The following is a 14,208-nucleotide window of genomic DNA, read 5'->3' as shown; positions in this document are numbered from 1 at the left end:
ATACATGTATGTTGTGAGTACAACATGGCGGGAACCAAATACGGAGTAGTATCCTTTTTATTGGCTAAGAAAATCACGTGTATCGGAAACTTCCCCCATGACGAAAATAGAATCCAATCAAATGAAGATATTGCATTATGAATGAAAATGTATATAACACTAAAAGACACAGGAAATATTGAAGATGTTTTTGAATTACGTATTTTATCAGTATAATTCGATAGAAATCGATATTAAATAAAAAATAATTATCCCTGATTTTTTTTTATCTGTAAAACATTTTCTGATTGGGTGATTTTCATGGAGGCCTTAAGGGTTAAGCGAATTTAAAAACCAAGCAAAATAAAGTAGCTTACTGAAACGCTTGTAAAAATGTTAAAAACAATTGTAAATTTTCAGCCATTTTCTTTTTACTTGCATGCTTTGTTAAGTGATTGTTGCTCGCTCCAAAAAGATAGTAAGAATAATTTACATTTAATTCGTGGAAGTCACCCTTTGTGCCCCGTGACAACTGAACGGATGACGTCACCAGGTGTGCACGCATTTTAAGCACATTACAGAAGACCGGCTAAACTGTCAAGACAATTTGCTGTTCAACTTAAAAAATGACGACCACAAATCTTTATTCGGGTTATAATGAAGCGGGAAAGTCGTCTTCTAGGTATGTTTAATATTTATTGCTTATATTTCGCAATTTTTGATTATGAAAATAGGGTAAATTCGGTTTTGTTTCATATTTTGTCACCCCACCACACCATGACTAATCAACCAGAAAGGAATTTTTACATTTTCGGCTATTTTAGTTATCTTCTGCCCATATCATGCATAGGTGTGACAACTTTGGTATTCAGTCATTCTATTAGACATCAATGTGACCTCCAACAGTTCAAATAAATTTTTAAGTGGGCTGTTATGTGCAGCTTAAACATTAAACAAAAAAAGCCATGCATGAACCTGTTAAACTGTTTTGATTCCACCAGTCTAGTGTTTGGCAATCCCATCTGAGATTTTTATAAATCCATCTTTGCCTTTTCAGCAGGTCAGTTGATGAAATGATCTTGACTGCAACACATAAAACTAGGGAAAATAATACATAACTATATTATAAGATCATAAGGTGATCGTCCCATATCAGTGATTTTTTTACTAACAAATTGACGCTGAATATCGGACTTTTCACAATCGCCAAAAAAGCTAAATTCACAAAAATATGAAGAAAAATTCACAATTCCCAGGAGCTACATGTGAACAAAGTGTTTTTCTGCTACATCGGCGTAAAAACTCTTTATTTTCATTTTAATGTCTATACTGTACAGACACTACTAAATCAGGCTGTTTGTACGAGTATAACACTATTTTATTTCAGAATTAACTTTCAAATGTTCTGTTAATTTTTCACAATTTTGAACTTTAATGCGCTAAAATTTCATAAAAGAAAAGGCATGGGCTGTTTCACAAAAAAGTGAAAAAAATCACTGCATATCCAAACTTTTAAAAGTAACCAAGAATGACTTAGTTTAGAGTGAGTTAACCAGAATTAGAACTGGTAAATATGTATTGCATTTTATGTTTCAAAGCTGTCATACAGAGCATAGTTTTTGTATTTGCGAAACTTGCTCTAAGACATTAAATAAATTAATGTTGAGATAGAAAACAGATACAAGATGCTCTTGAATTTGTTTCCTGCTTTTGTCATTAAAATCCTACTTGCTCTTGTTATTTTATCAGAAATGCTACTTCTTTTTCTTAAGCCAGTGCTTGGAAGCAACGGCAGTTATAGAATTTCTTTTTAGTAAAAACTTATGTTACAATGTCTTTATTCTTAGGGACACTGGTTAATCAACTCTGAAGAGAAAATAAGTGATGTCACACTAGGCAATACACATTTGCCAAAGACATTGGTATTGTAATGAAGGAATATCATGTACTAATCAGTACCCAAGAGTTTAGTATTTATTTCTGTGTTGTTTTACATTTGCACACCTTAATTACAGCAATGGCAACTTATTTTATTGGTGACTCGGCAGATTGACAAGCTAATGCAGTCTTTGCCTTAGTTTTTTCAGATCTCTCGGCCCTTTCAGACTTGTTACTTAGTGAAAAAACTTACTTGAAAAATAAATACTATTTCAACCAATTATAAACTGGCTGAGTTTATAAACCGAACAGTTTTGACATTTTTGGGGGATTTTTTAGGATAATACTCACTAAATGTGATGAAACTTTGCAGTCATTGCTAAGGCAAGTGTCTGTATCGATCTAGATCATGGAATAATGGATTAAAGTAAACAAACACATGTTTTAACAGTTGATGGGTAATTATAAATGGCTCGGTTTATACAATTCCGGACAATAACATATTTTCCATGTTGCTTTCATCATTAATAAAAAACAAACAATGTTATTTGTTTGGTTTTCATTAACACCAATGTTACATCAAAATTAAAAATACACTCTGTTTGTTCTCTGATAAACATAATGTGGGAGAAAACCAAATCTTTGGACATTTCCATGTTCCCGTCATCTGAATTGGTTTTTTCAACCTTTTTTCCTTCTTCTGATGCATCATCTTTTTTTTCGCATAAGATAATCCCTTGCTGGACCTCCATTACGATTCAGTAAGCGTTTAGTGGTTCAGATGATGTGAAAAAACTGTTATTGTCATTGTAAGGTGCATATATAATAAGTACTAATGGACAGTCCAAGTCATTTTTCAGACAAAACTAAAATATTTGTTTTAGTTAAATTTGATAGGAATAGATATTAGTCAATACTTCATAGAAAAGGCAGTCTGATCGGGCTACTGTCAAGGAATTTTTGCTAGCCGAAACCCAAATCGCAACCTTCAGGCTAGTGGGTTACAATGATGACTGATAGTGACTGTGGTAATTTGACCAAAGATTGATTGACTCAGATCATGGGGTCAAATTAACTCGAGTTAGTGTCAACCCTGAAGTAATTGTTTTTTAATTGGTAATAAGTTCAAAGAAATCCCACATGTATGGCAAGGCATGACAGTGTATTGTCGGCATTCTATCATTTCTAATTAGCCAGTATTTGATCTCTGTTAACAATTGAGTGCATAATATCTCTTAGTCTAACATATTTGATAACTAGAGAGATACACAGTTGTGGTTCTTCAAAATTTTACAAGAAAACGCCCTGCCTTTTTTCCAACTCGAGCATTTTGCATCCAAACTTGTCAAAATTTGTAACAATGCTATGTGTACAGTATTCCAACCCAGTCAAATTATGAATATAATTTCTTGTTAGTGAATGTTCGAACATTTTATATTTAGGGTGTTGCAACCACCAGGAGGAGGCTCAAGCAACATTTTTGGTGGCCCAGAACCAACGCCACAGCAGCAGGCTAATAGGGCTGTACAACAGCAGTATGAAGGCGAACAGCAACAGCAGTATCAAGGTGGACAGCAACAGCAGTATCAAGGTGGACAGCAACAGCAATATCAAGGTGGACAACAGCATGGCGGTGGCGCCAACCCACATATGGATGCCAAAGAAGAGTATCAGAGAAACAAACCCAAGGGCAGAGGTACAAATATAGCATTGTTTGTGTGGATTTGGATCATCATGAATTTGTAACTGTTAGTTTTTTTTGTAAATTTCAAATAAAGCTTTGATTTATATATAACCGCAATATAAAAACATCTTAAAAAAACAAAAACAAAAAACACTTTATGATATGGTTATAACTAATATTTATTTAGTTATAAACTATATAATATATATAATAAATTGATTAGGATTTACCTGCTGTGATTTTTTCTTTGCATGTTATGCAACCAAGACTTGGTCCAATATTAGATATAAATTGGTAATGGTTGTGAACATTATTGACTTTTAGGCTATTAGTTGTTCTAGCCGTTTGTTATAGTTAAAATATTTTAAATAACAGTGTATGATTTATTGTAGGCAAGTGTCATCAACTACATCACAGACCGGATATTTGCATTAACATTTATCAATAAATGTTGAATTCTTTCAGATGCAGTTCCGTAACAAATAATTGAGCAGTTTGCTTGAAGCCTTTTGGGTGTGCTCTATGTTTAAGTTTTCTATGATCAGATCTGTTTATACATGTATGCTAGTTGCCATGTGTAAGTTTTGCTTTTGCACCATGTAAATTTAAATTTCTTCATGTTATTTGCCTTTCTTGCACTGTGGCGCACTTATTCTATCCAAGAATACACGCAGTACAGTGGGGTTGATTTTAAGATAGCTGTCTCCTTACTTGCATAGATAAAGTCCCAAATAATCATGATCTTTTCCCAAAGCATTTGACAATGTTCCCATGTAAAATGAAATAAAAAAATAATTTATGAAAACAGATAGCACAGGTTACACAACTTCCAGCATTCACACAGCAATAATTTGAGTGTCAAAAAGATGTTTTCCTGTAATGTTAACTGTAACAGTTTATTTTCATGATATTGCATTTGCACAAATCTTTTCCCAATTAAATAGGCAAAGGCGTTAAAAAATGTCGAACAAAACATTGTCTGTTAACTAGAATATTTCATTCTCAATGACACACTTTTTAATTGCAATAGTTATTTCCTTTAATATTTCAATTTTGTTTTAAGCATTTCCTTCTAAGTGTTCTCAAACTCTCATATTCTGTATAGATCTGTAATATTTAAAACATGATGTTGTTCAGGGGAACTGTAACATTTTAGATTGTTTTGATTCAGTTTGGCTAGTTCAATTTTAGTTGCAATTTGTGTTTTTGCATCTTGATAAGTTTCCTACAATTTCTGTCATTTAAGCTGAAGCTCCATTTGCAAGTTTCGACGAGAGTGGAAGTTAGTAACATTTTCATCCCAATAACAATTATTGCACTGTAGTGTTGAATTTAAACTGTTTTTAGTAAAGCTATGATGTAAATGAAACAAAATAGGCATTGTTAATTGTTAAAGTCTGTAGTAAAACAACACTGTTATTGTTCTCAAAATTCAATGTCACATAATTTTAGAACAATTCATTTCATTGAATTCAATTAGGTTAGAAGTTAAAAAAAAATCTTGATTTCAATTAAATTAAAATTTCTGTCATGAACCATGTCAGAGATGTTTTATTTACATTTAAATAACCACAGTTAAACACTTTTATTAAAACAGATTATTTAAACAGATTATTTTGTTTATCATATGTCATTTCTGATGATGATGATAATAATAATAATGGCAGTTGCATGACATAAGACCTTGTATATTTACAGAACATTCACGACCAACTCAGTTTGACAAGTGTGACGATTCATCTCAGAGTATGCACTTCATTTGTTTTCAGTCTTTATCAATTTAAATTACCCATGTCAAGTCAACCAGAAAAAATACAATCTTTATCTTGTTATGTGAGTCATTTAGGGGGCAAGAACATTTCACTTTTAAAATTAGTTGTATGGATATTCCTATGTGCTATATTATAGCAACACTGCCATCTCAGTCTTTCAGTTCAACACTTGAAATATTAAATTTAATAATTTATCACCAAGTAGTCATCATTGTCATGATTGAAGCATGTGTACAGTTTTCGGTATCAACATGAACACCATGTTTTATGAGGTGCTTGCATGTTGTAGATGACGCAGATTTCCGTAGTTACTCGGTAACAGCCTATCGTGATGCCTTGGCTCAGAACCAGGCTATTAAGTTGAGGGCCAGCGGTCAAGGTATTAGTTGTGGCTAGTTCAGAACTTTACACCACTTCCTCTGTTGCCTAGTTGTGAGACTACTTCACTTGTTGGGATAGGCAGGTCATTTAAAAACAAATGAACATTGAGATTGGCTGGATATAGTTTTGAGCTCTTTATATAAGCATTGAAAAGGTTTTATATTATGTTGGATTTAACATGCTGGTGTTGTATTTGATGCTTTTGTTGAAAAAAAATCTGCTGCATTTGGGCTAAAGAAGTTATTGTGTGGTTAGGGTTACATCTTTTCCAAAAACATGTGAACATTGTCATTATTAGGTAATGCCATTAAAGTAATACGCATATCAGTATTTATCAGTATAAAGGTTTTTAAACTATATATATACATAAGACACACACAAATTTCTACTATTTTAACCTGAACCATAAGTATTTAAGGCCTTGCCATAATATGTTATTCTCCTCACAGCAATTGGCAAAAATAGCTGATTCACATATTAGTGCATACAACATATGTAGTGTGACAAAAGTTATCATACATGTATCATGTGTATATTGTAGATTACATATAAAAATACCTGCCTATGTCAACTTTTTGCTTGAAACAATGTTCCAGTTCTCTCTATGTTATGATCCTGTAAGTGATCAGATTGTTGTCAGTTTCTGCACTAACTCTTTATCATCAGTCACAAAAAACTTCACTTGCAGTTTTAGTTAGGTTTTGTAAACAAAATGGTAGGGCGGGGGAAATACCTTTAAGCATCTACAGTCATGTAGTTTGATTTGTTTCCCATATTTATTTAATTATGAATTAGATTTTCACAGTAGACAACAATAACATTGCTTTTAGTAATTTATGTTATCACTTTATGTTCTGCTTAGTACAATTTCTTCTTAAAGGCAATGCTTCCTGAAATTGGGTTTCCATCTATAGCTTCATTGTAATATAAACTGTGAATACCTAGTTTTTACTGTTAGATACGCAAGTTTTATGATCATATTGTCCGAGGCCCTGTTGTTTGACTGGTTTGAAAGATATTGGCTATATATATAAGCTGTGACCATTGATTATTAAAAATATATTGGGATAAATCAACTTTAAGGGCCTCAAATGTTTAATGTATCAGAGATTTGTTAAATTGAGCTAATCCGTGAGACTATACTCATTCCTTTTAACAGCAGGCATCTTTACCTTTAAGTTCTATTGTCTTTTACTGTTATAACCGTCCCTCACCTCTTCTCATTCCCATATATGTGTCCTGCTGTGAGTTTGTAGTGATTTGCTGTGTAGATTTTGCCTTTTTCCGGTATTAAACCAACTCCTGCATGACGTTAAATTTTGAGTGCTTTTATAGAGTTTTGAGTGTTCTCCTTTCAAAATAAACTCACTCTTTGAAGTATTTAACATAATTATTAGAAAATACATAATAATAATATAATTCCAGTAGCAAGCAAAAAAATCTAAAAGGAACTTATCACGTAAACATTTGAAATTTGATTAGCCATGTATGCTAACCAACCTGACCCATATAGCGGCTGGAAGCTTCAACCCAATAACTCATGCCGAGGGTGGGAATGAGTCTAACCAGCAGCCCCAGAGACCCCCCCACCAGCAGCAATCTCGCCCCGCACCAGTAGACGCCGGGGACGAGCAGCCCCGCAGAATGGTGCGAGGCCAAAACAACCAGCCTAAGAAAGGTTAGCAGATACATAGACTAGATGTGACACCAATGATTTTTGCCCCACCATCCACTGTCACAGCCATGTTTTGATGAATGAAAAATAAGCAGGGCTACTTCAGAATCATTCCACATTTTCAGGAAAATTGTTATCTTGCATTTGGTGTTTGAAATATAATTTTTGTGACAACTATCCATTTCTTATCAATGTCAGAGAAGCATTGAGCAAACATGTCAACATCCATTTTTGAACCAAATAGTAATTCGTTTTTACTGTATCCTATTCGAACAGATGCACAAACAAGTGAGTAGCCAAAAAGTTATTCTAACATTGCATGTAAAACGTTAAACTAAACATAGCGATTTAACATCCATTCAATTTCAATGTTTTCTAACTTAAAGCATGCTTTACATTTTTCGCTTTCGTTGAAAATGTTTTCACCAGTACAAGAATCATTTGGCATACAGCATGTGTTATTTGTATATGCATTATTGATGATAGTTGTGGTGATTATATGGTAGCAAGCATGCCAAGAATATTGGCTTTTGTGAATCTGTTACTACATGTTGTAATATAGTTCAGCACAGAGCTGCAACGATACACACGCATAGATTCAGCACACCAAATAGTGTTTTTGGATAATGAAAAGATGTATCAATTATTTGAAATGTCATCTTTATGTCAAGATGTTCCAGAACATTTAGACTCTTGTGAAACAGGTTTGCCAATGGTCAAAATTAGTACTTGCCAGCAAGAGATGCACTGGTAAAATTATTTTCAAGCATGCTCAAATTCTGGATTTTAATTATCAGGATTTGTTGTCCATTTTTTTTATCCCAAGCACTAGTGAAAGATGTGTACATCCAAAAATCTCATTTCTATGACTGTCTTGCTGAATGTGGTGCAAAGGCAAAATTACATTCAGAGTTTTATGTACAGATGCAGAATTGCAGGTTGACAGTCTGGACTACATGTAAATATACATGTACATCCTACCTTAAGAAGTGAGCAATTGAATGACAGGATGAAATCACTTATTTCTTTTGTTTCAGCGTCAAGTTAAATATTATAGAAACATGTCTTTTCAGATGGTGTGGTGATTCACAAGATGAAACACAATGAACAGTCCAGCAGAAATCAACATTAATTTGGACTCAAATTTAACTTCTACACATGCTCAAATTGTAACATCACATTCAGATGTGTATGTTCTGTGTATTTCAGTGCAGTACAATCCGATCACAGGAGAAGAGTACCCTGCAGACTATGGACAACAGGTATTCCATTTAGCAGTATTTTCTTGGGTGGGAAAGTTCGAAATTTGCAAAACACTACATGCAATCTTGGGCAAAGTGTATCATTAGTGTAATTTTTTTGTGATGGCCTTATGTCATTACTGGTGTGTCTTGGATTATGGCATTACTGGTGTGTCTTGGATTGTGGCATTACTGGTGTGTCTTGGATTATGGCATTACTGGTGTGTCTTGGATTATGGCATTACTGGTGTGTCTTGGATTATGGCATTACTGGTGTGTCTTGGATTATGGCATTACTGGTGTGTCTTGGATTATGGCATTACTGGTGTGTCTTGGATTATGGCATTACTGGCGTGTCTTGGATTATGGCATTACTGGTGTGTCTTGAGTTATGGCATTACTGGTGTGTCTTGGATTATGTCATTACTGGTGTGTCTTGGATTATGGCATTACTGGTTTGTCTCCGACTATGTCATTACTTGTGTGTCTTGGATTATGGCATTACTAGTGTGTCTTGGATTATGGCATTACTGGTGTGTCTTGGATTATGGCATTACTGGTGTGTCTTGGATTATGGCATTACTGGTGTGTCTTGGATTATGGCATTACTGGTGTGTCTTGGATTATGGCATTACTGTTGTGTCTTGGATTATGGCATTACTGGTGTGTCTTGGGTTATGGCATTATTGGTGTGTCTTGAATTATGGCTTTACTGGTTTGTCTCCGACTATGTCATTACTTGTGTGTCTTAGACTAGGTTATCACTGGTTTTTCTTGGATTATGTCATTACCGGTGTGTCTTGGATTATGTCATTACTGGTACGTTTCATGATGTCATTACTGGTTTGTCCCGGCTTATGTCATGACTGGTGTGCCTAGAATTATGTCATGACTGGTATGTCTCTGATTATGTCATTACTGGTGTGTCTGGGATAATGTCATTTCTGATATGGGATTATGTCATTTTTGGTGTGCACAGATTATGCCATTTCTTGAATGTCTCAGATTATGTCATTACTGGTGTGTCTAGAATTATGTCATCACTGGTTTGTCTTGGATTATGTCATTACCGGTGTGTCTAGGATTATGTCATTACTGGTGTGTCTGGGATTATGCCATTTCTGGAATGTCTCCGATTATGTCATTACTGGTGTCTCAGATTATGTCATTACTTGTGTGTCTCAGATTAAGTCATTACAAGTCAGTGTCTCAGATTAAGTCATTACAAGTCAGTGACTTTTTTGGTGCAATTTTTGTTTTCTAAGGCTGTTTCCCGTTGTGAAAAATGTCCATTTTCCCCAAAAATTACTGGTGTCTCAGATTATGTCATTTCTGGTGTATCTCAGATTATGTAATTACTGGTGTGTCTCGGATTAGGTCATTACTGGTGAGTCTCAGATTATGTCATTACTAGTTTGTCTTGGATTTTGTCGTTACTGGTGTGTCTTGGATTATGTCCTTACTGTTGAATCTCGGATAATATCATTACTGGTGTATCTCGGATAATGTCATTATTGGTGTGTCTGGGATTATGTCATTACTTGGTTGTCTCGGATTAAGTCATTACTGGTGTGCCTCAGATTAAGTCATTACAAGTCAGTGACTTTTTTGGTGCAATTTTTGTGTTCTAAGGCTGTTTCCCGTTGTGATAAAATGTCCATTTCCCCCCCAAAATTACCATTTGATAAATGATATTACTTTAATTAATAAAAATGCAAAGAATTTCTTGAAAAATAAGCAAAAGCTGGACAAAACTAACTCAATCACAGCATAATTTATTCATAAAACAATATGTACATTTGCCATTTGCCATTATATTAACATTTTGGCCTGATTTTGTATTTTTCCAAAAGTCTACTTTTTTCCTAATTCGCAAGGCACAGTCGGTAAAAAAAATCACTGCTAGAGTGTTTGAATTATCATTTTTGGTGTGGTTCATATTAAATCATTACTTGTGTGTCTCGGATCAAGTCAATGCTGGTGTGGCATGGATTAAGTAATTTCTGGTGTTTTTTGAATTATGTCATTGTCTCAGATTATGTCATTACTAAGTCTTGTTTGTCTTAAATTGTCATTTCTGCTGTGGAGTGGATTAAGTCATTTATGGTGTGTCTCAGATTATGTCATTACTGGTGTGTCTGGGATTATGTCATTACAGGTGTGTCATGGGTAATGTCATAACTGGTGTTGCATGGATGCTATTATTCCTGAGAACATTTTAGTTTCACAAGCTTGCTTTTATCTGTGTTAGATTTGAACATCATACCCGTTTAGCTACTATGTGCTTTATATGCAAGATCGTCACCTATAAGGGAAAAAAGAAGAGTTCCACAAATTAAGGGATTTCCTTTAAAGGCAGTAAAACCTTAGTCACAGATTCAATTTCAGTTTTGAGGAGTTCAGCCTTAACATAATTATCTCAGAGTAAATGATGAGATTACTGATTGCAGCTAGTGTTAAGAGAATGATACTCCAAAGTGGGTCAAGCAGCCTCGTACTTGGTGTTAGGTCTAGTGCATGAAAGAAGTGGGATCATTAACATGTTTCGACTAACAAAATATGTAAAAGATCTATGCCATTTAAACATGTATAGGGGCTATTCCATTTAAACATACAGCCCAACTGAGGAAGGCACTTTCATATTGGTTGAACTTCTAGAAGCAAAAACAAATTGAACAGGATCATCACAGTAAAGAAATTGTTAATATTTTGCCTTCTTGGGGTTTGTTGTATGATTAAATGAAATAAAACTAAATAGGTGCTGAATTTTGTTTCCGATATCTCTTTCCTCATGCAAGACACTGACCAGATGAAAGCAGACAGAATAAGTTTTATGTATTATGATTTACCCTATGAATGAGTCCTGATGGTTGATATTTTAACTTAAAATAGTCTTCATTTTCTATAAATTGATTATTTTGAAATAAGCTGAATTGAAAAGAGGTTACTGCAGAACACTTTCTTGATTATTTTGTTTGGTAATATGGTCTTAACTGCATGTATTAACAATAAATAATGCGGATGTGTTGCAAGCTATGGATTTGTTAGTTCATCTGCATTTTAAATACATTTTCTGGTGATTGAAAGAATTAATGTAAAAGTTTTGAAAAATTGTTTGTACTCTGAATTGATAAATTTTATTTCTAAATTGATGATTGTATTCTGCAGTATGTTGCCAGAAAATGTATCAAAAGTGACACAAATATATGTGTAAAATTGTTTTGAAGCTTGAAATGAATCTGTAGCTTGGTCATTTTGCCTCATTGCCTGGCTTTTTGTCTTCCAGGGAGCAGGCCGCAGAAACTGTTAAGTATAGGAACCCTCTGAAACCCATTTCAGCATGTGCACAGATCATTTCCATCGGATTTCGGATTTAAAACATAAAGAGCAATTCAAATCAAAGTTTTAATAACAGTTTATTATCAGATCTGTTGCACACTTGAAATCGGGGAAAGATTGTGTTCCACTCCTAGGTAGCCCTTTTTCCTGCAAAGGGAAAACATGTTGCATACCATTTCCTTACTTAATACATCAACTTGCTAACATTAGGCACCAATACAGTGAAAGGAAATGTCCTGATTCTCAAAATATTTGAGACATTCAGAATTATTGTTGAAACTGAATTTTTATGACTATGGTGATGGAAAACTTAATATCACTTAAGGTTCATGCGCACAGTTTACCAAATGAATTTTGTTTAAAGAGTCTGTCTCTCATATATTCCCATACAAATTATTTTCTTACTTCATTCAGTGATTTTTCTTAATGCATACATATATTTTAGAAGAAATAAAACATTTCACAGCCCCAGAACACTATAAATAAAGTATACATTACAAGTCTATGTTGAGGTTTCTAACTGAGATATTTCTATATCATTACCCAGCATGAAATATCTAGCATTTACTTGTAAAGCATGAGATCATTTCAAAACACTGACTGTATCTTTGTAGTGCTGATATTGGACAATGCTCTGACATAATGCTGAAGTGTGGACAGCCATTGTCTGTATAAACATATTGTTGACTTTATTTGTTTAATCCACAGAATGAGGAGGATAATAAGGGAGAGGAGGCCGAGAAAACAACAGTGGAAGACAGTGACTCCCAGAACGCCAGAAGCACACCAACAGAAACCCCAACAGAAGCTGCCCCCTCCGAGGAGGAGGTCCCCGCCCAGGAGGAGGTCAACACTTTGCCTGCACCCAAGCCCACGTCAGTACGTGTTCGACAACCCCCAGGTGGAAAGTCTTCCGGGCTCTGGTGATTACGCCCTTATGTTAGGATTCATTTTTTGTCAGTTTTGTGAATGTGCTTTCAAAAGGCGTTTTTGGGAAATAGGGAGTACATTTTATAAAGTCAATATGCATGCCAGTTTTTGTCATATAATGATGTATTTGTCTTGTATAGAGTTTTCATGCTAACATGCAATTTTAAAACTAGTAGTGTTTAATATTTTAGTCACATTTTACCAAATTTAGTTAAAAAAGAAATACTCAAATTTTGTTTGCTATTGTTTTCATGTTTTTGTTAACAAGTAATTGATGGGATAGGTATGTATTTTTATCACTCGCAATCAATCAATATTTCATCTGTTGTTAGCCTCAGTTGATTTTCGGCCCCTCTGTCTGTTTAGCTCCTTGTCTGTAAAAGTAGTTGTTTCAACAGTTAATTGTGTTCTGTATATGTGTGGTTCTATGCCACTAAGTTTAAGGGTTTCACTTTCAATTATACAAAAGCAATAATTTGGGACCATGTAAAAGCCTTGAGTTAACCTCAAAAGTTGATTTCATTCCAATTTAGTTTCGTAATAAATTTCATGTTTGTTTAGTTATGAATACATAAACCATGACCAGATTTCTTACCATTGCTCACTTGTGCTACTCTTTAACATGTGTGGTTTTTGAAGGGGCTTGTTCAAGAGCTGTGTAATAATAGTGTATGAAATCGCTTATTTTTGCGAGCTCTGTAGCCATCAAAAGTTTTAAGTTCTGATTTATGTTGTGGCTGCGCTATTTCACTAAAGTGCTGCTTTTAATGATCAAATAAACACATTATATTATTGCTTACTTTTCTGTGATATACATTACCTATTTTTGTGACATCTGCTGATTTCGATGAGAAAGAATATTCAGTTTTGTCCATTCATGCAATGTAATGTAAATGCTAGATAAATTATGATTTCTGTAAATTTTGAATACTAGTGATCAAACAACTCTCGTCATCAATTTACAGTTGTGACAGTTTTCTGTAATGTCATTTTCGGAGAGCTTAGTGGAATAAGTGATCTAATTTTTCCAATAGGATCTGATATTGAGAGATTGTTACTGTGCACCAGTTATCAAAATTGCATTTATTTTATGTATATTTGCCATTACATATTTTGCCACTCTTCAATGTCGGAGTCCAGTAATAAATCTTTTAATTGCTAATCTGTTTTCTTATTATTATGTCATGGGGAGACATATTGTTATGCCCTGTCCGCCAGACAGTCGGTCTGTACGGACATTCAGTCTGTACGTCACACTTTGTTTCCGCTCAATAACTTGAGAACGCTAATATCCAGGAATTTCATACTTTGTACGCAGGCTGGCCATGA

At 34.3% G+C, this 14,208-nt stretch overlaps 1 protein-coding gene across 1 annotated transcript; it reads left to right on the top strand.

Moving 5' to 3' along the window:
- The first annotated feature begins 523 nt into the window (after positions 1–523).
- On the top strand, positions 524–14,041 carry LOC128227582 (protein kinase 4-like). The gene is made up of 8 exons (XM_052938254.1): positions 524–661; positions 3,300–3,553; positions 4,788–4,823; positions 5,240–5,287; positions 5,603–5,692; positions 7,208–7,372; positions 8,579–8,631; positions 12,658–14,041. The coding sequence occupies exons 1-8, from the start codon at positions 606–608 to the stop codon at positions 12,874–12,876; spliced, it is 921 nt and encodes a 306-aa protein (XP_052794214.1). The 5' UTR covers positions 524–605; the 3' UTR covers positions 12,877–14,041.
- Positions 14,042–14,208: the final 167 nt, after the last annotated feature.

This window comes from Mya arenaria, chromosome 3 (genome assembly GCF_026914265.1).
Source record: "Mya arenaria isolate MELC-2E11 chromosome 3, ASM2691426v1".
NCBI classification, from domain to species: Eukaryota; Metazoa; Mollusca; class Bivalvia; order Myida; family Myidae; genus Mya; species Mya arenaria.
Note: the sequence above shows the minus strand (reverse complement) of the source record. Positions and strands in the feature narration are given on the sequence as shown.